Source organism: Clinocottus analis, unplaced genomic scaffold (genome assembly GCF_023055335.1).
Source record: "Clinocottus analis isolate CAN_PGR_092001 unplaced genomic scaffold, fCliAna1.0.p SCAF_27, whole genome shotgun sequence".
Lineage (NCBI taxonomy): Eukaryota > Metazoa > Chordata > Actinopteri > Perciformes > Cottidae > Clinocottus > Clinocottus analis.
This window is the reverse complement of record NW_027176009.1, coordinates 270,398-291,586: the sequence shown is the minus strand read 5'-3', so window position 1 is coordinate 291,586 and position 21,189 is coordinate 270,398. Positions and strand designations below refer to the sequence as shown.

The window sequence follows — 21,189 nt, the reverse complement described above, 5'->3', positions numbered from 1 at the left end:
TGGGAACAGAACTGCACCGTTATGCACGGCACTTATCACTTTTATTTAGATTGCGGTAACTCCACACCATATCTCTGTTTAGTATCTACTCTGTTTTACTGTCTTTCTGAACGAATTGGTGCATATATGTTGGTGGGGCTTCTGAGGGCATCGCCATGCAAACAATTCGCCCTCCCAACATCTGGCCTTCTGAAGTGCCGGGCCACATGTGTACAGATTAGTCTCACTGCTGGATATCATCACGGCCCCCGGCCCCAATGAATCTCTGAGTCCCTCCAAAAGGACTGACAGGCTCCCCCGGTCAACACTTTTGGGGGTAACATATCCTTTATTGCATCATTAGACTTTTTCCCCCCGTCGAGGGCACTGGCTAGCTGAGTGATGATAAACGTCTTGCTTCAAGCAGCTCAAGCAGCCACAGCCACAGTTGCCAGTGATCAAAACACTGCGTTGTTTGTTCATGTTGTGGGGCAGCACGCTCTTTCAATGAAAACTTTGTGTTGGAACCATCTTTGTCAACCTTGGAATACATGTAACTTCACTACTCCAGCAGGCGAGGTCGTAGCCCAGTGACTTCAAAATATTCACTTTAAACAGTACCGGCATCCGAGATGAGCATCCGATGAGTATTATTCTCATGACAACGATATAAAGAGAGCCACTGGCACATTGTGAAGAAGACACTCATGTAGTCTTGCAAGGACTTGTTCTTGGTTTGAAAATTACCCCAAAAAATGCAAAATCCAAACTGAATCTGAAGAGTGCGGAGAGCGGTACGAATAAAGCAAAAGCCTGGATCAGAAGTGACCCACCACTTTGACAACCATTACATATGTGGCCTCCACATTTCCAGCCTTAATCCCAACCATTTGGGTGCCAGTTTGAAACTGAAACCGGCTGTGTGTCCACGGACAGGTTCACCTCCCTGACCCTGCTGGGTTCACCCCGAGATCCATCAGCGCACATGATGGACACCGAAAAAAACGAACGACCCGCTGATGAATGAATTTCTCGGAGTGGAACCTCCATTTGAAAGAGTACACTTCAAAAGAAAAAAAGGCACATAAATTGAGAAAATGCCTCGGCGCTAGTTCAGTTTTAGCACGCACAGACCATTGGGTTTGTGCTTGCTCGACTCCAAAGACGGAGGCTGTGTGAATTATGGGAATGCACCAAAGTTATGTGCCAGGACAACCTCAGGTTTCTCATGCTATTGCTATCTTAAGCATGTCACCAAAGTTAGCAGGACAGGGGATAGGCCTGTACATATCCATTCATCACTTTGCAGCATTTTTACTTGCTGGCTATGTTGAATAGCAACTATTATGACATTTAAGATTATTTCTTTCTTTCAACATGCGTTTCCTTCTTTCCAACAGTTGCCCATCTGGGCCTATTCAGGTGCATCGCATGACTAGAATAGCACTTTTTTTCAAACAACCTGGAAACTGGAAATGATCAACACTGTGCACATGAACAAAACATAAAACAAGGTGAGTCACGCTGTCATCTTCGGATACCGGCTGAATAAAAACAAAACCTCAGAGGCAGAATATGAGATGTCGAGCAAGTGTCGTTGGCTGAAATGGGTTTTAACAATCAGGAGCTTGTGCTGTCCAAGACAGCTGGAAACCATCTACACAATGCACGCAATGAATTAAGATCAAACACATAATGCCATCCACAGATCAAAAAAAATAAACAGAGCGTTGCAAAAGGAAAGGTCGGAAGAGCAACGAGAAGAACTTGGACCACTTCATCAGCCTTTCACGCTCAACTATTTCTGCGTCGCGCTGCCAGATTCGCCAGCATCCCTCATCTTATTTGGGCGGGCGGTGAATGCAACGACAATGAAGTGAGCGGTGCGTTACATACGATTAACACGCACGTGATCGGCTCATTTAAGGATTAATGGGAAACAAGGATGTACACAGGCAGAACACATTCAAAGACCAACAGCATGGGGTAGAAGTCTGATCATTACCAGGTTTTTACGCCATCACCCCTCTTATGGCCAGGTGCCACCGAACAATGCGTGCATGATGAGCATGAGGGTGCCAGCAGCAGCAGCAGCAGCAGCAGCAGCGGCAGCAGCGGCAGCAGTGGCAGCAGCATGAGGCAGGGACCACCCTGTCACTGGCACAGCACCTCCAAACCAGCCGCTGTTACACTTCATCACTATCGTCACACTTCATTAGCAAGGACACCCAGGAGGGGAGGAGGGTGGCATATTGAGCTCGAATGAAATGGAATAGGTTTGATTGGATGAAGCGAACGAGTAGATTTCCACATGTATTTGAATGCAATTGAACTACTGTTGTATTTGTAAAATTAGGTAAACCTAATGATTGATGACAGTGTGGGTTTTTTGAAGGTTGCACACTTATGATTAACTCCGGGATCCAGACTAACTTTTCCACTGGTAGCACCGGTACAACCAAGTTTTCTCCTCTTTTTTCCTTGGTACAGCGCAGTACGAGGCATTGACCGGTCTCTCCTTGCCACCACTTTCGCCATCAGTGGCGTGCAAGTCCGAACCTCTGGCTGTCTTTTATTCCTTGTTTTACAGACCGTTTTACATTTGAAACCGATAATAGCTCAATGGATTGTTTCGTATAGTCCTGTGTGTCCTTGTGTACTTGTACATCATGCGGTATTCACTGCTGCTAGACCCAGAAATCAAGTGCTGCACGTAGGCTGCCAATTGTCAGACGGCCAATGATCATGATCACAATTCACCTGCATGAATGCAACCTTGTGAAGTCTTAACTTGCACACTCACGAATGCATATGCCACTATTTTGGATGCAGTCTGGAGCCATGGATGAACTACGTTAAGATACTGTTGTTTGTTGGGCAGTGATGTGTTACAATTTGTAAGCTAAACCAGAAATGGGAAAATAAATGTAAACTATCTACAAAGCACACTTGGGAAGGTTCGAAGGGAAATGGCATTCATCCAAAATAACAAAGTCGATTTCTGAGGTGTCCCGTGCCAAATGATTGAACGTTGCAATCATCTTTAGCTTATCGTTATTAAAAAAAAAAAAGATAAATTCTTGCCTTGAACCTTTGTTGAATTATGCTTTTTTTCATCATTTATCCTCTTTTCAAGTATGACTATTGCTATTTAATAGGAGCGGTACCTTCATTAGCCATTTCTGGCTTCCAACCTCTCCTGCACAGCAATTGAACTTGTCTTTTTATACACATGTGCAAAAAACAAACAAACAAATAAAACAACTTGTACTGACATTTCTGAAAAGTCTCCAAGTGTTTTTTCCCCCCAATAACAAGCCATAGTAGTTGTCCTAATCATGACCGAGTTGTAAACAAAGAAAGAAAAAGACAAAGGAGAGAGACAGTGCTTCTCACTGGCTGAACAACTGTGTTGTAATTGAAATGATCTGAGTCTAATAACTCAACATCCCCCGCGGTGAGTGGAGCTTCCTGGCAATACGTCGGCTGGCCGACCGAACGGACCGACTGAGGAGTTATGGAGGGACTTTGATCTCAATGCCAGACCCTGTTTCACTCATAATGCACTCACACGCATGGAGACACATGTGCGGCCATGCACAGACGCTGACACAAACACACGTGTGTGTGTTTGTGTGTGTGTTTGTGTATGTGTGTGCACACTAGTCTGTGAGCATCATACAGACTTAAACTTCCTGGACATGACATGCTTCCGACAAACTTTCCCATCCCCGGACGGAAGAGGAGTCATCTCGTTCAGAGGGAGAACGGGAGCGGTGAGAAACACAGAGCTCGATCACCTCTGATAGAGATGTTTTACTGTGGAAAAGACAGTTCAGGGCCAGCTGGTATTTATCTGCTACAGATCAATGGGGGTGCGGAACATGAAAGATCACAGAGTTGTTGTTCGGCATGGACTACTCTCAGATAAGGACGGGATCGGTGGACTTTGCTTTGGATGGTGTGCTGTGCGTGAGCATCTTTCAATATGGATCTCAGGTTCAGAGTCCTTATAAGTGGCGCTTCTGATAGTCGAGTCCACCGGTGGCTCGGAAGCAATCAGAAGCGAGAAAGAGAGAGAGTGGTGGAAAATGGAGGGGGAGCACATCATTTGGAGATGAGAGAAAACGCGCAGAGAGGGAGACACTACCTGAAGTACAACAGGTGTGGGACGGGAGACAAAACACAACGTTGCCACATGAGGACGGGAACCAAAGACAAACAAAGTGAAATGCAAATTGACGAGGGCGCGACATGACACACACAACTCGATCTAGACGTACTGCGCTTTAACACGATAATGTCAATAACTTGTGTGTGCGTGACTCTGGACCTGACAGAAACAGTGCTGTAGGCATACTAGGGGGAGGCACATCAGATGCAGGTAAATGCTAAAAATTATAGCGAGTACATGATGGATTTTGGGTAATTGCGCCCTCGTGGAGGCCAGAGTAAATGTTTGGCCAACAGTGCGGCTGGAACAACTTCCTATCCAGAGAGGAAGCAGCCTCCCACATAGCTTGTGGAGAGGAGCAGAGTGGGGCACTGAGCGGGCAGACACTAAAATGCATGACGCAACGAGACTGCACACTCCACTGCGGGCTACGTTGGTTTAGAAAATGTGGCTGGATGCACAGACAGTCTTGCACAGACAGTAAAGACAAGGAGGCAAAACCACGCTGCACACGAGACCCATGAATGAGTGATATGCATGAATGAATGCCACGGTGCAAGTCCCGTCGCTGTCGCTGTCGTCCGGTGGCTCTGAGGACCTTTTGGAAAATAATAGCTGCAGCCGTTCAAACGGCTGCACCTCCAGCTGCCGTGGAACTACCCAGCTCCTCCGAGCTGTAAGGGAGGAGGAGAAAAAGATGAAACCTCGGAGGAGGAATTAAACTAAAGAGCAAATCCTGTGCAAGATTCTGTAACTACCCTCCGCGTCCGGCCCGAAATTTGGATCGCTTCACCACAGAATCACTTCCATCCCACGGAGGGGAAAGCACAGAGCCGTGAATCACTCCACACCAGAACCATCACTACAACTAGTGTGCCGCCGCCGCTGCCTCTACTGCCTCTACTGCCTCTACTGCCCACTAGTGGTCCACGAGGGAGCAGAGACGGATGGCTTGTGATTTTCTCTTTTGATTTTAATCTCATTGGAAAGTTCACAGAAGTAAATGACTCAACAGCAGCATTTAGATTATTATGTTTTTTCTAATCACTACAAATGTATGTATACAACCTCTTTAGTGTACATATTTTTTTGGTTCAGAAATTGTACAGAAAGCTTACAGTTTTACAACCAATTCAAATACTTATTTTAAGGCCAACAAATAGTTTAATATGTCATATCAAAACAATAACAAAATAAATACTTCATGAATTGTAACAAGTGTTTTACTTCTGTGGATTGCATTGAAACACTGTATTGAAAAATCAACCAAAAAATATGTTATAAAAACTAGACCTTAGTTATTCATAAAACAAAAAGTTGAATGTTTTTTGCGTGTAAGTTTGTCCTCTTTAGTCTGGACCGTGCAGGTCTATGCCCAGACTAAAACACTTACAGTCTCGAACGTGTGACAATAGCAGCTTGGAAACAGATGAGAATGATTAGATAACGGATCAAAAGCTTTTTTCTTTTTCGAGGGGGCCTTGCTCACTCAAGCGGCACAGCTCTGTGAAGTGTTCATAACGCAGTAAACGGACGTCAACATTTTACACGAAAAATAAAGACCAATAAAGGGGCTGTTATTTAAATTGTGAGGCACACTTAGTTTTTCATCTTTTGTCTAAGTGGGTGGGGGCATTCTCATCTTCAGCGTGGCCTGTAGATTGTGTCTGACGGCACACATGCGGGGTTATCAGATAAAACATGAAACGGATGGAACACATGAAGCACTTCCCACATGAAAGGTGTTGTTCTAGAAAGGTGACATTTTTTGATTGTTGCAAAGACTTGCAACAGATTGTAATGGGACAGATAACAGCATCGCTTTGAAGGTGAGGCGATAGCCATCGCTTAAAATGTACCTCCCGTCAAATACCTCTCAAATGCAACAACAGAGCAGTAATGTTATGTCTATGTTACGTTGTGCTGATATTTCCGTGGCAACTCTCAGTAAAATACTGAGTACATGACCTTTTTCTTTAACATTATCAGCTCCTCACTAGTTTGTCTTGGAAAGAATAATTTCTCTAAGTGTCTTACTTGCGCTCTCCATCTCTTACACTCTCCTAAGCATTTGTTTTTCTACGTCGCCCTCCTTCCATCTCGCCCCCTCACTCTCAGTCTTCCCGTCTTTGCACAGTGCAAACTGGAAGATTAGCCCACCCTGCTCTCTACCGCACTCTATGTGTATGTGTGTGTGTGTGTGTGTGTGTGTGTGTGTGTGTGTGTGTCTGTTTGACGGCGCGTATGCGTCTGTGTGCTCGTATGCGAGGGCTGACTCAGACCCCATCCCATCTCGGGCCGGTTGGTGGCCTCTGAGCCCGTGGTGCAGACACATCAACGTGGTCTGTGTGCCAGCAACAACACCGACAATGTGCTGGACATGTGGTGTCGACTTTCAGCACACAAACACAATGACCTCACACTCAGACGAAGCACTTATACTCCCAAAAACATACACACACACACACGCCGAGTGCTGAAGAACAGATGTATACACACACATAAACACATAAAAATGCCCAGCAGATGAAGGTGTAGTCCCACCCCACCTTGTGCTTAAATGGGAACCACGTGCTGGCTTTGGGTTGAGGCAGACCCCGGTAAAGTAAGTCCTTCCACTCATTATGTGGGATGACCCATGTTTCCCCGAGGCTGAGGGGAACGCGAAGGAGGCTCTGGGCTCGCCGGCCCCTTTGAACTTGGCCTACAAACCGGAGCGGTTAGCAATTAAATAAACAGAAGAGGAGGATTTGTTCCCACTGTCACTTGTGTTCGCCAAAAAGGGAACCTGCTGGGCCAAGCCTGAGTCAGTCTAAGGTACCGTTAAATGGCAGGGAATCCTTCGCCCAGAGCCAAAGCAACTGGCAGCAGAAATTCAGCAGAGGCTCCCCACCACCAATACCACCAACACATACGGCTAATGTGCTTCCCCTGGACAATCCGCCCGCAAGAGCTCTCCTGGGAAAAATTACAGCAAAGCATCAACATCAGTTTGCCGTTAAATTGTACACATACCACACGCACTAGGCTATGCCCCCAACCACAAAAAACTAAACATAGCAGTGTCTTGGCTGTGCAAACATAACGCGGGCAAATCCTTTTGAGCAGGTAATCCAGTAATATCCACATCGCGATGACTTCATGTTCTTCATATTATGATTGATGTATTAACACACATTCAGTGGGACACAGAGATGGCCGATGGCAAATGTGTGTGTCTGTGTGAATGTGTGTAACTGTGCAAATGTGATCACGGCATTCCTGCAACAGAGAGGCTTCATGCCCGTGAAGCTTTCTTGAATAAATAAAGCAAAAAAGAAAGAAAGTTCTTATCCCTTTCAGTTATATTGAGGGGTTTTCAAATGATTCTCATGGAGGAATCAACAGTATTAACAGCACAGCGGCGTTGCAAACAATCAAGGTACGTTAAAGTGTGATTATGCTGACATGCATATGAAATGTATGTTTGTTTTTGAAAAGCTTCAGAGCAATAATTTAAAGGTGATTGATGCTGCGCAGTCCCCTCCAGTTGGTTCAGGACAGTGAGGCTGACACCTCCCTAAGTGAATGAGTACAAAAGTGCCATATCAGACCACCACCAAAGCCAAAAGTGCAGACACCCTGTATTGTTTTTATCCAGTTTTGCAATATTCTAGACTTGTAAAATTATTATGAATTATAAATCCTTTTATGTGTAATTCATGGTCGCATTCAAACGGGATCAAAACAAATATTTGTCTCATCGTTGACTCTTATGGCAGTCCACCAGGGGCGGGACTTTCTTTTGCAAAGTTTCTCTTTAAATAATAGTAAGCAAAATTATAAATCTGTTATTAAACTTAACCTGTTTATGACAAATGAAATCATGCATGATTAATACATTTATATAATAGATTATAAATATTTTTTGTTTTAGCATCACAATAAAACCCATAATGGCAGCTAAATCCTCTTTAATGTTCACTAAGACAGTATTCAAAAGACGGATTACCCAAAGACATGGTAATGAGACCAAACCCTTCAAAGAACACACACACAGCCCAATAGGTGTTTGTTTCCAAGTGTTGTGTCATCATCTGCTTTTAAAGATGGTGGTGGGAAAGAACCGGTGAAATCATACCGTCCTGGATTTCTTTCTTTCCCTTCCTTATTAGCGTATGTGTTTTCTGGGACAAGTGATAGTTTGTGAGAAAGCTCGCGGCTGCCAGCATGGTGGCTGTGCGTGCTGTGAAGGATGGATGGAGTAGGGAGGAGAAGGGGAAACAACCTCGCCCAGTCCATGCACAAGCTCGTTGGTGGACATCTGGATGTGATCCGCGTCTGCAGATGAGCTGAGCAGAACCGGCCACACCTCATTCCTGCGTCATGCCGTAAATTGGGCTTCTCTAGGTGCCTCTCTCCATTATATACGTAATGACCGTGGTGTGCGAACATATGGGCGTGTGCAGGTGAGAGAGAAAAAGAGAAGGTAAGGCCGTCAGAGAATCTTCGACCCACAGAAATAGAATCAGCGTGGAGCATTAGTCTTAGGTTGTTTAGTTGTTCAAAAGTAGTTTAGTTAGTCAAAACCTTGCACCACTGACGTCAATGCAAGTCGGTTTATTTTATACGGAGGTTAGGGGACACGTAAAAATGGCCGAAGCTCTGAGCATCATGCAACGTTGCTTTGAATGAGAATGTCTGTCCTGCTCCTGTTCTGTTTCCATGCTCCTACTCCACAGAGCTGCTTGCCATGCCGGCTGTCTGCCGCAGCAAACATTCTCAAAGCTGACGCCAGCGACTTTACATAAAACCGAACTCAAAGCTATCGTTTGTCGTATTTATTTGCTGGACAAGAACAATCGACGCCAGCAGGGCAGACTGCATTTTAAATTGTTTGTGAGAGTAGTGCGTTGGAACCAGTGCTGTCCTAAACAGGCAACGCTTGAGTTTAATAGAGTCGAATGAGAGATTTCTCCTTGCCAATTCAAAATAATAAAACACGAAAGAAACATTAGCTACTATAAACATGCAGAGTCAGGATCATTGGATCCATAGAGCTGTGAGGTGGATAGGTCTTAATGTACTACAGAATATCCAGAAATGTAATAAACTTTGGTGGAGTATTCTCCAACGCGATGGCATGGGCCACATTCTAATATACTCTATTCTTTCTGCATTTCTTTTCACACACCATGCTTTAAATCGGTCATCTATTGGGACCCAAATAACCAGGATTTACCAAAACAAAATCTCAGTTCTTAAACAGCTTGTTAAGCTTCGGTTGATATCATTGGTCTCATATTCATAAAATAAATCAATGATGCAAAAGTTGCTGGGACACACAACTAACGAGGACTACTGCCCCATTCTCAGTCTATTCCTGTAGTCTGAGAGTTTCTGCCACTGGCTTTTTAATGTGGGGCCTTTCCTGCATACGACTGTCACCAGCGCACATTTGTTCCAGATGGATCAAGATAAATCAAAGCCATCATACAGCAACAAAGCTTTCAGCTTGTAAAGCAGAAAGCATGAAGGAGGGAAACCTCCTAGTGCGAAAGCCTCCTACATGTTGGCATCTATTAATAACAAATGACATAAGAATGACCAACCCATTCTCAGCCCTCTGTTGCTGTTTTTACTGGAAGCACACAAAACCATTAAAGTACTCCTGCTTTGTGTTATAGTAGTTAGCTAAGCTTGAAAAATAAGATTTGAAGATGAACGTATCTATATTTAAAACTATGTTAATACATTTGGTAGAGATAGGGGACTTGTAAATTGCTGTTGCTTCGTGGGCAAACATGGTGGACAAGCACGGAAAATATCAGAGATATCTTGAGTGACTATGAAATGCTTTACACACGCAACAACTATGTCAAAAATGAAACTTAATGCTTATAACATATGGGGTTGCTTTAATAATCAAAGCCAGGAAAGACTACTTTCCCTCCATTGTCACTGAATAACATTTCTTTTAAAATCAGAAGTCAGTATGTGATGGAAAATAAGCTCTTGGCACTAAACTACATAAGGAAACATTTAGACAACTGTTTTATGTATGGATTTTTCACTCAATCCACCAAAGACGTTCACAATCAGATCAGTGACTGATCGTGGTACCATTACATGACCACGAATAAATCCTGCACAATGAAGGCCAGTGAAATCGCTTTTTTTCTGACTACCATCTGAAATGCTGGAGAAAGGACACTTGAAACCAATCAGAGGCCTTAAAAAAGGTACAACAGGTTGCGTTTCCAGACAATGAAGAAACCCAAAGTCTAAATTCACACTTTCTAAACGATAAAAAGGGGACATCAATCCAATGAGGGGAACAAAAGAAGGCGTGATTAATGAAATGTCTCAAGATGTTTTTCTTTGGCGTCCAAAAATGTTAATTTCCTTGCTGCGCCTAAACGGGATTATTCATCACTTGGCTGTGGTTGATGTGACCCAAGTCCCTCATCTCATTGTTAGTTCCCTCTTCTTCGCAACTCTATCAGTGAGACACCAACAGGCCTCAGACAGAGATGGATGCCGGGATGGATAGATAGAGAAATAAGGACGCAAGGGCTCATGATTGATTGTCGCCTGGTTAGGATGCGTGGCACAGGAGGTGGCCTGGTGACTCGCGGTGCATCTTCATTTGGCCATCTTTCAATCCCACATGCCCATGGCTTTTGGAAAACGTAAACCCCTTGAAAACAGATCGAACCTTCAACGATTATAAATATAAACAATTTCATCAATGCGATAGATTGTAGTATAAAACGATCTGACTAAAACTGTACTTTATGCATTCCTTAAATCCACAAGTGGTTCCATCTGAAAACATCCCAGAACAAATTGGAAACTTGTTCTCATTTACCTGCTCAGAAAATCAATGAGAACTGGTGGCTTTATAATATCGACATCAGTGGACACGTCCCAGAATGGAAATGAGGGGAATAGAAATACAGAATGGGATGGATGGACCGGAGTCCCCCCATGGCTGCTACTCCATCAAGCTGTCAGAGCTACGTTACCATGGAGCCCACACTGTCACTAACTGCACTTGCTGAATTAATGTTATCTAATTTTTGGGAAAAACAAAAAAAAAGCTATTTCAGGGGAAGCAGACAGAAAGGTCTACAGTATGCTTTTAAAGGATAAAACTGATTTAGGAGGTTAAATAGGTAAAGATAGATGCTAAAGCCTACAGATCTCGTTGTAAAAGTGAATTCCCACGTCACCTGGTGACTGAGACAGAAGACAAAGAAATTAAGGAACAACAGTGTTCCTGTAAAGCCGCGGAGGTTGCAATTATTATGAAGCAAAAGCAGAGGGCGAAGCTGGCCAGTGCTATGAGGGGCCGGTCTGGGTTCAAGGGCGGGACCTAGGGCCAATTAAAGGCACAGCATCAAGTCAATGTCCATATCCATATTTATACCTATATTATAGTATTTAAAAGATTTACTTTTGTATTGGGTTACGGGTTACACAATTGGTATATGACATGTTGGACTTGCATTACTTAGTAATGGGCATTTGTCACAATCTTTTTGTATATTAAGAATAAATGATGAATGAGTCATTCAAAAAATTTGAATACAAAAACGTGCAAATAATCCTTAGTTGCAGCCAGACATACGTAAAAAATATTGTAGCATAATGAAAAAAAAAAAGAAAATTGGATATTTGTGTCGAGAGCAGCCTGAAGTTGGCATGTTCTTATGTCAAATGTGTTATCCCTCCATCACGTTTGGTTCTCAATAACTCCCAAAGTCAAACACCAGCCAGCCGACCTGGTGGTCACACAAAATGATGCCCTCTTTCGCGGCTCATTGCAAGCTTGACATTCCTCCGATGACAACACTCTTTTGAACATCACATCATGACCCTGCGCATTTCCATGCCGTCTGGAAAACACTACTCACTACTACCAGCCTCACTTTCAAACGGAGCGAATCAAACAAACAATAAATCAATCTGCAACTCTAACCACACCGACTTTCTGCCCAGTGCCATCATTAGTGTGGTTTATTTTCTCACCGAGCTGTTTCTAAAAGCAGAAGCGAGCGCGGGGCTGCGTTCTCTGGTGGCTGATGTCACCGTGCTGCAGCAGCAGCAGAAAGTGCCTCTCTCTTCTCTCGCTCGACTGTTTATTTGGAAGTCATTAGTGCCGCCCAGCCTGGGCCCGATACACGCTCTGCTGACGCAAAATCGGTGATCTAATTATTAGCAAGGAGTCCATCATTGGAGCGAAGCCTTTCTTAAGCGGCTGGCTCACTAACAGAGAGAACACTTGGCAGGTAAGAAACTTTTACCTTGAGAATAAATGGAGGACAAAGTGCTTTAGAAATCCATTACAAAAAGGTCCCATTACAAAAAGGTCACTGCAACAACCATATGTTCTGCTTAAGGGGCCCATGAATTGTATTAAATCCCAATTAAGTCCTATTGCAACAAAAGGCTCCCATCGGCAACGGCAAACTTTTTGAACTCATTATAAAAGTTAGTTGATTATAACGAGGCATTACCAAAAAAATAAGTATATTTATACATGCTTTATTTACTGACACTACTCTGTATTGCAAATGTATAATACATTTGTTTGCTGTTTAAAACCTTGGTTGCAGAACTTAGCGTATTATATTCCCTCTAGAAATGTATTGAATTTACCTTCTACCTACTCAGGATGCACCAATACCACTTCTAGACCAAGTACAAGTACTTACGAATAGGTGCCTGCCAATACCAAGTACTGATACAAGTACGTCATAATTATTATTTGAAAAGCTTGTCACTTAAAAAGGACTACAGCATCTCCAGCATGAGAAGGTCAGACCACCTCAAGTGAGCCTGGGCTGTTGCCATTGTTGTCGCTAGCTCCGGGGCTAAACCCTGACCGAGTATGTCTGGCAGACGCACACTGACCACCTCACAGCTAAGCTAATTGATGCGTTGCTGGCTCGCTGGGAGATTGGCTGCATGTGACCACGGCAATGCAGGCAGTGGTACCGGGTGCGGTTATATCTGAACAGTTTTACGAGAGTACGAGTGGTCGACATCACTATACTGGTATCGGTCCTCAGATGAGAACCCAGAATTAAGGATTTTTATGAGAGGAGAATAGTTGTATTCTGTCAGGCGGGCTATAGTATTTACAGGGTTTTGATACAAGTTAATTATGCGCTAGATCCCTATGGATAATACAGAAAGCCGAGCGAGTGAAAGGTACGTTGTAAAATAAGCAAAGGCTCCATCTAAAATGTGTTCCAGAAGGTCTCAATCCAAATGAGGGTCTGTCTGTCGCCAGCACCGGATACACTTTACACTTTGTGGCCATTACTGGGTTCTCCGTATAGATAGAAGTAATACCAAGCAGTCTGAATAATGTGCGATAGTTAATGCGAAAACACATCTGCTAGAGTTGTCAGGGGTCTTGAGGACTAAAAACAGTGAGTGCTTCGTGTGTGGTGAACTCTGAGGAGCAGATTTAGTTTTGCTGGAAACTCTTTCGGACACGCAGGAGGTGGTGGAAAATAGATGAACTCATCATTGATTCGATTGGTCTAGTGTGCAGTGACGCTTGATCTTGATGAGGCCGCGAGCACAGAGATACAGCTGAAAACAGATAGCGCAGACCGGATGATTTTACGGTACATGGAGGACGTCACAGCTGGAGCACCTCACCACGTGTCAGTGCCCAATCAAGAAGAAGCCTCGAAAATTCAGACAGATAGTCTCAAACTCCATCCACCCAGTTAAAAAAAAACCCCACTGCTTTTAACGGGCTGGCCACCGCCTGTCACTGAAAAGTGCAAGACATCGACGTGGACCGAGGTAATTGTTCCCGGCCACAATTGGAGAAATATCAACAGCAGTGAAGTAAAATAGATGTTGATCTTTCTCGAGTGGAAAGAAAGACTACAGCCCGATGCAAGCAGCTGGTGGCAGCGGACTGTTTTCTGCAACATTTAATTTGGAAAGTAAAATTCATTTGGTCAGAAATATAAAGATACAATTTATTTTTTTCTTGGACTTGATGACAGCACATCATTTACTGGCGCGTAAAATTGGGAAAATCTTCAGCCGTAAAAGCAGACTGAGATGGAGGTAATGGGCTTGCTTCCTGGTTTTCTACGTCTCAGTCCATTCCGACCCAGATGAGACCGAGACAGGAGTGACTGGGGGCTTTGGGTTCATCTCTAAACCTCTGAAAAGGGTCATCTTCCTCACTGACCTCGGCCGGATTTGCTTCCCGAAAAAGGAAATGACTGCAACCTCCACTGCACTTAGGTCATGAGCTAAACTTGAGGGAGCCAAACTACAAAGAGCTTAATCTATTTATAGGAAAACACTGCTACAGTACAGTGATCAGGGGGAAAAGGAACCGTGCGAGACAGAAAGACAGTTGGACGCCATGGTTACGCGCCAACTGTCAAGATCACCAAGGGGCCGTGCCATTCCCCTGCTTCATAACTTAAATCTATTTTCCTTGCCTCTCCAAATACATTAAACTATCCCATTACTTTTGACATTGTCGATTTTGACATTTAATATGAGTAAGAAATGCAGCACCCACAAAGCTGTCTCATGCAATAATATTAACAACTTGTTTAGGCACTAAGTCCCGAAGAATTAATTTCTGTTGAATGTAGAAAATGTGAATTGATCGAGATTCAATGTCTCACATTAGGGAAAAAAAACTGCACTTGGGACAGGCCACACTTTAAATATTTGAATCTATGCAGAGTTAATGCTGTAATAACAAAGACATAAAACCTAAGAATACAAAAGCCACGTTCCTCACATACTTGATTAACTACAGGAGAGAAAGAGAGAGAGAGAGCTGGAGCGAGCGCTGCGTCTTTATGGCCTCGCCTGAAGGCGTTCAACGGAGAAGTCACAGCACCCTCTCTTCATACTTGAATTATATGCAATAAATACAACTGCTATAGCAACAGTACTACTACACAGTAACTTGGTATGCCCAGTAGGAATAGAGACAGAGCGCATTCAAGTCCCGCCAACGCTACAGGGGAAAACACTCCATCGTTGTCCGTTGACTGCATTGTGTGAGGCCGCCTCCTTGTCACTTTCCGTCTGCAAGTCAAACAACAGAAAAAAACGCCTCAAAGCTGCTGTGTGGTGGGATGCCAACAGAGTGAAGAACCCAGAACAAAGTTTTAATAGGTTGGCAAACCGAAAAACGGATGGGAAAAGGCAATTAGATGCGAGGCTACAGTCGGAAGATTAGGGGGGGAGAAAGCATTTCGTCCGATTGTGTCGGCAAAGTCTGCTCATCGCAGTAACTTGCTAACTTGTCCATCACCATTTGGTTTCTTTGCCGTTTTCTTATTTAGTGAGGGGATGACCATACTGTTGGAAGGATAACATGCAGAGTTAAACACAAACACAACGTACTCACACATGGGTGCAGCAATCTCTCAGTACTTTGTCAGGAAAAACTTCCTTCAAAACACATAATACATGAAAACGTACTTTGGAGTATGTGCAAAGCTCGTCGCTCTCCTTCACCGAAACGTGCAAGTTACTCCAAAGAACCCTAAATCAGGATTAAGGACTACACCAGAGGTCACTAACTCCACATCTACACGTGCGATATATCACTCTCCATCCAGAGAAACAAGAAGGTACGATGACGTCTCCCATAACTCAGCATGAGAGGATGCAGAAGAGACACGAAGATGGAAGAAGCGGGAAAGGGGTTTATAAAACAAGGGGCTGTTGAAAAGAGGCACGGGAGAGCGGGGAGTGAGATGAGAGATGGAGGGGCAGCAAAGGTCCCACAAACGGGAAGAAGCAGAGGAAAATAAAGGAAATCTGTGGAAGGCCAGAGCCGTAGGCCCTGTGAATCATTGGCTGGTGTCAGCAGGCCTCATGAATCTGAAGTTTGGCCATAAATTGTGGCGAGACTGCGAGGAAACTCTACGTCTACACTTTATCAACAGTCTGCGTGGACGCAGGGAGCGGTTACACTGCATGCGCCGCAAATAGAATTTAAAAAAAAATACTTGTGAGGGCTTCTACAAATCTGTACGGTGTGCATTTCACCAAACGGAGCCAGGTGGCTTCAATATTTTGGGGAAAAAAAGTTGAGTTCCCATCAAATTCATATTTAAGAGTCATGTGGGCTCTGAACACGGGAGCAGTAACCAGCCATTGTTTCCAGGGCCACAGCCATTCGCCTGCTCTCGCTGTCTTGCACTGTAATTCCCGGTTACGGCTCTCCTATCGCCCATTCAGGTCCATATTATTGGAAACACTGACATCAATCTGAAAGAACGCGGAGAAAAACACGGCGGCCGAGGCGTCGGAGCAGTGATCCGTCTCTAGTTCGATACGGTAACGGGAGAGCGGGGCTAAAACAATCCGCCTTCCCTTTCTTTCTCTTCCATTCCGCCATCAGTGTCGACGGAAACATCTGCCATTCCTTCCCAGCACAAAGGGCTGGTCGTTTATTTCCATGCCGAGATCAATCGGTTAGACAACCTCGTGGGCTTGTTTGGGTCCAACTGCTCAGACAGGATATTACAAGACGGTGCAACTGGAGGCCGGCAAGCCGGCTAGAAAGAGACAATAACTGTGCTGTAGGTGTGTGAGACAACTGCTCGTCAGGGACTGCCTCTGAGGTTGATGTTAACACTCTTAGAATTGGTTTTAAAAAGCCGAACAATCCCCCTGTTGAGATTTCTTTCTAACGGCACGACTCCAAATAGCAGCACAGTCCACTAATATCAAGTGTAGAGTTCCCTCTGAAGACATAGATCCTCCACAGTACCACTCAGCCTCACCACTACTTTATTACCGCTGTGGGCTAATTCCTCCACTCCACTCGCCTTCTATCGACCAGCAGTTCCGGAACTGTAAAGTTTCTTTTCCGTGATTGTCAGACAACAAGCTGACAGCCTAATGCACCTTCCCGCCTCGCTGTTATAAACATTAGAGTTTTTTTTTAAACGATAGGAATACATGTGTGCATCCTCTTAGTAAGGTAACACTCTCGGGCCTCGGCCTATCAACTGGTGTAGTCTTCTGAGGGCGGGATCCATTAAAGGATCTAATTGTCCACCGGTTGACAGATGATCGTCCCAAAAGTCTAGTGTCTCGAGTGCCGCCTGTCTGAGCGTTAAAGGAAAAGCACTCCGTTCTGTGCGGCGCGTTCTCCTTGCGATGGAAGGTATTTATGGATTGAAGAGGATTTAGTCAGAAATAACTCAAAAGCACCATTATCTCTGAGCAGATCTGATTCCAGAACACTTTTTTGAAAATGCATTCAAGCAACATGAAGATTCTTTATGGGTCTTGACCTGAATGTGAGGTCAGTTGCTCTGACGATGGAAGTGTGAGGGCGTGTGTGTGTGTGTGTGTGTGTGTGTGTGTGTTTGTCTGTGGTGTCAGTGTTGCGGTGGTGTGAGGGAGGATCGCCGTCCAGCAAGTTACACGAGGCGAATCATTCCGTCTCAGAACAAGTATGTCTGATTCACACAGCGTTGTGTCATGTGTATGGAATGCTTTTTATTTATTTTTGTGGGACGAATATGTACAGACGCACATGCAAGTTAAACTTTACCATTCTGTTCATCCAGCTCGTTGCCAATCTCCCGGCCCATTATCTTCTGTCTGCTGATGACGGCTGCTAGCGCATCCAGGCCCGCATCCTGGACTGAGAAGAGAGACAGAAAATATAAACTTGAAGAAAAGACAACGAAAGAGGCGCAGCAAGAGGGAGAAAAAACTACTTGTGTGTCGATGTCAAATTTTAGCGATAAAGTAAACGTTTGGCAAAGACAAACTGACAGAAGGGAGCAGTGTAATAAGAGTGCACTCCACTTGTGATATGATGAGGCAACTATTTGGGAAATAGGAATGACAGCTTGTTGGGGTCGAGCTCGGCTCACAGTGCCTTACGCAAGTCATTCAGCACTTTACCCCACTCAGCCGTGCTCCTGTTATTGTAACTGCGGCGGGCAAAAACACTGAAGCTGAAAGCAAAGAAAAGTCCTCGCCTGCAAGTTTGACTCGCTCTCTTCCACTGGAATCTTTTTTTTTATGACCGCAGGTTCAGGCGCTCACCATTACCCAGCTCCACCAGTAATCCCCACGGGGGACCAGAAAAACCTGCATGTGGTTCGGTTCTCATCGTCTTGAGAGGAATACGTGATCCCACGTTGACAAGAACCAGAGCCGCGATGGAGACGGAGCAATGAAGTGTCACTCGGAGTCAGGTGAACTGATGTCAAGTCACGTCAGAGCCGTTCGGGGGAAAAAGCAGGCGTGGGCTTTCAATGTGTCTTCAAGACGTGAATTATGATGATCATCGTTTTATATGTTAACACACGCCAGCAGAGCAAGTCCTAGTTCAAGACATAATACAGCTCTCAAACGCCTTTATTGTGTAATATTTTAAAAGGATAACGTTATTATTTAACACACTTTTACTTGTTGGAGAGGAATGAATAATGGCAAACATGAGATACAATTATTATCCTCATGATGCAGAAAATTGTTACTGCTATCAGGGTTGCAATGCCCATATTTAGTCCTGATGCCAACTAAATTGAAAAGAAGCAAAACCGCATTATTATTCTGTCTTTCAAGAAGTAGAACAGTGGTAAACGAGCTGCGTGTTACCTTCGATGATCCGTTGTTGCTGCTGCTTAATCTCTCCGAAGGTTAGCCCTTGAGTCTCCTCCGATTCGTTAACCAGCCAGGGGTTAGCCGCAACGCCTCCACTCGATCCCGCCCCGCCGCTCATCAACGTCGACCTGGAAAAACGTCATGATAACAATAATCAACACTTGAATCGAAAAAAATGATTTTATTTTCCATCTAATTTGTTCTGGTACCAAAAAGCAAAGCGGAAGCTTTTAAAATAACAAAGACAAAACACCCGACAGTGCGCTTTGCCTGTTAAATAAATGGCAAAATGCCCGTTGTTTTGCTGACAATGGACGTTCCAGCACACATGTCAAAAACACTCATCGAGCATGAGCGACTTTTAGTTGCAGAAGTAAACACCGTCAATATGCCCGGGTGGGACAGGAGTGCGAAGCACATCTGCACAACCTCTCGCAGCAAACACATCTGTGCAAGGCATGTTCCTTCTACGATACTTTTACTCTTTCGAGCATTTTATGACAATGAAACCCTTCAGATCACAGCGCAGCGTATTTACCCACTTTGTCTTTTAAGTTTCTTGAATGATTGAAAAGGACCAGGTTAGCCGGCGCGTTAATCTTTCACAGGACTGTGGAAACTGCTGGGGAGGTTTGGCCCTGACGAAGTGACAGAGCTCTCCGTTCTGTACTATGCTGTGCTGAACACCGCCGTGCGGTTTAGAAAGCTATTCTTCTGCTAATAGCTTAAAGCTGCGTTTCAGCTTTCAACCCGTCATGCCGTGACGGGGTTCACAATCTCTGCGTGAGGTCGGATTTAACCGCGTACAGTGGGAGCAAGTAGCCTGCTGGCTGAGCTTGGGAAAAGTGACCTGAGCCACATGCCATGCCACTGCTGAACTGTGCTGCTGCGAGACAGACTTACGTCTTTTTCTTGGCACATTTGAATCCAAGTTTTCAAATTCAAAAGTGAATGCCGTTTCAGTTAATCTCACCATTTATTGTTTTGGGTTATTTTTTTGGTATTTTTTTACTTTTATCCCCCTCTCAACTTGTACATCTCACAATGTACAGCATCGTCAGACCATTCACAACGCTAGCTAGGTCAGGGCTCGATACCATCAGGGGCTTACTATGTGTCTACTATGTGCCAGCCAGCCACTTCCTTTCGCAAAAAAAAGCACCCAGTGTGTGAAGATCCAATTAACCAGCCGGTGGGGGAGCGCCGAAATCAGTCGGGCACATCTCTTGGCAGCCGCGAGGCCATAAGACTGCCGCCACCGGGGCCCGAGCACCCCGGGTCCTGACTTGAATGACTTGGACAGGAGAGATTTAACTAATTGCAACTATTTCCAGTGCAATCAGATGCGAAGGAAAGGTTAGTGAACAATGATGGAGAGGTGGGTGACGGGGCGAACAGAGCCTTCAAACGTAGGCGCCATGTCCTTCTTTTGCCTTGTCTGAAATGGAGATGCGGAGAATGTATTGTTTCAGAGATAGATTAAAGTCTCTTCTGTAACCTCTATCCCTTTTCTTCTACCCAAAGTTCTCACAAAAAAAAAGAGCGGCTTAGATTATCCAAGCATGGCCAATCCACCCCCTCCCTCACTCTGTCCTCGGGGACCACACAGTGGGAAAGGGTCCAACCCACAAATCCAAATTACCTACCACATATTACTATTAAAGTTAGGTTCGTTTTTTTTTTAAACGTACGACCACATGATTGCAGTTTGCCGAGCTAATATATTAGCAAATGTCATTCGAGATTTGTTTTTTTTTACTGGGCCTTTAATGTCATTGGGTGTGTGGTCTGTTAAAAAGATGAAAGCATGTGCAAAGTACCGCCAAGTAGATCAATCCCCAAGAAACAAAAGCTTGTGAGCGTTATCTGGAAAAAGGCAGTTTTATCGGCAAGGCGTCAAGGCGTTCTAATCTGGTTCCACTGATCTGAAAGAACGGCGAAGCTTGGTTTCATTCAACGTTCGTTTCGGCCACTCATTAAAAGTCCTCCCACAAAGTACACACGCTGTACTGTACGACGTAAAAACAGCATCCCCAAAAACACACATTTATAAGACAGCCACGAGAAGATTTGAACCACGATTTGAACCACCTGACACAGTTTCCTCTTCCTGTCGAAACAAATATCACACGGGCAGGACGAGGTCAGACATTACACAAAGTAATGACTGCTGTCATTTGACATGATGGAAGATGCTCAGCGGAGAGTTAGAGACTGTAAACCCACTGCATCCATCGTTGTTCATCAAGACACACGTGGATTGGTCTGATCGTGTGTGTGTGTGTGTGTGTGTGTGTGTGTGTGCATGTGTGTGTGTGTGTGTGTGTCTCTCTCTCTCAGGAGGTGTGATCAGCAGTGCGAAGCAAGATATTTCGCTTAATGAAAAAGAATTAGGCGTGAAGTTAAGC

At 44.4% G+C, this 21,189-nt stretch overlaps 1 protein-coding gene across 1 annotated transcript in view; it reads right to left on the bottom strand.

The window, feature by feature from the left end:
• Window positions 1-21,189, bottom strand: part of stx8 (syntaxin 8) — a 40,804-nt gene that overhangs the window by 16,920 nt on the left and 2,695 nt on the right. Inside the window, exons 5-6 of the mRNA XM_068592536.1 lie at window positions 18,776-18,909; window positions 17,715-17,807 (exon numbers count right to left, since the gene is read on the bottom strand). Of these exons, the coding sequence (XP_068448637.1) occupies window positions 17,715-17,807; window positions 18,776-18,909 (227 nt within the window). The remainder of the gene's footprint in view (window positions 1-17,714; window positions 17,808-18,775; window positions 18,910-21,189) is intronic.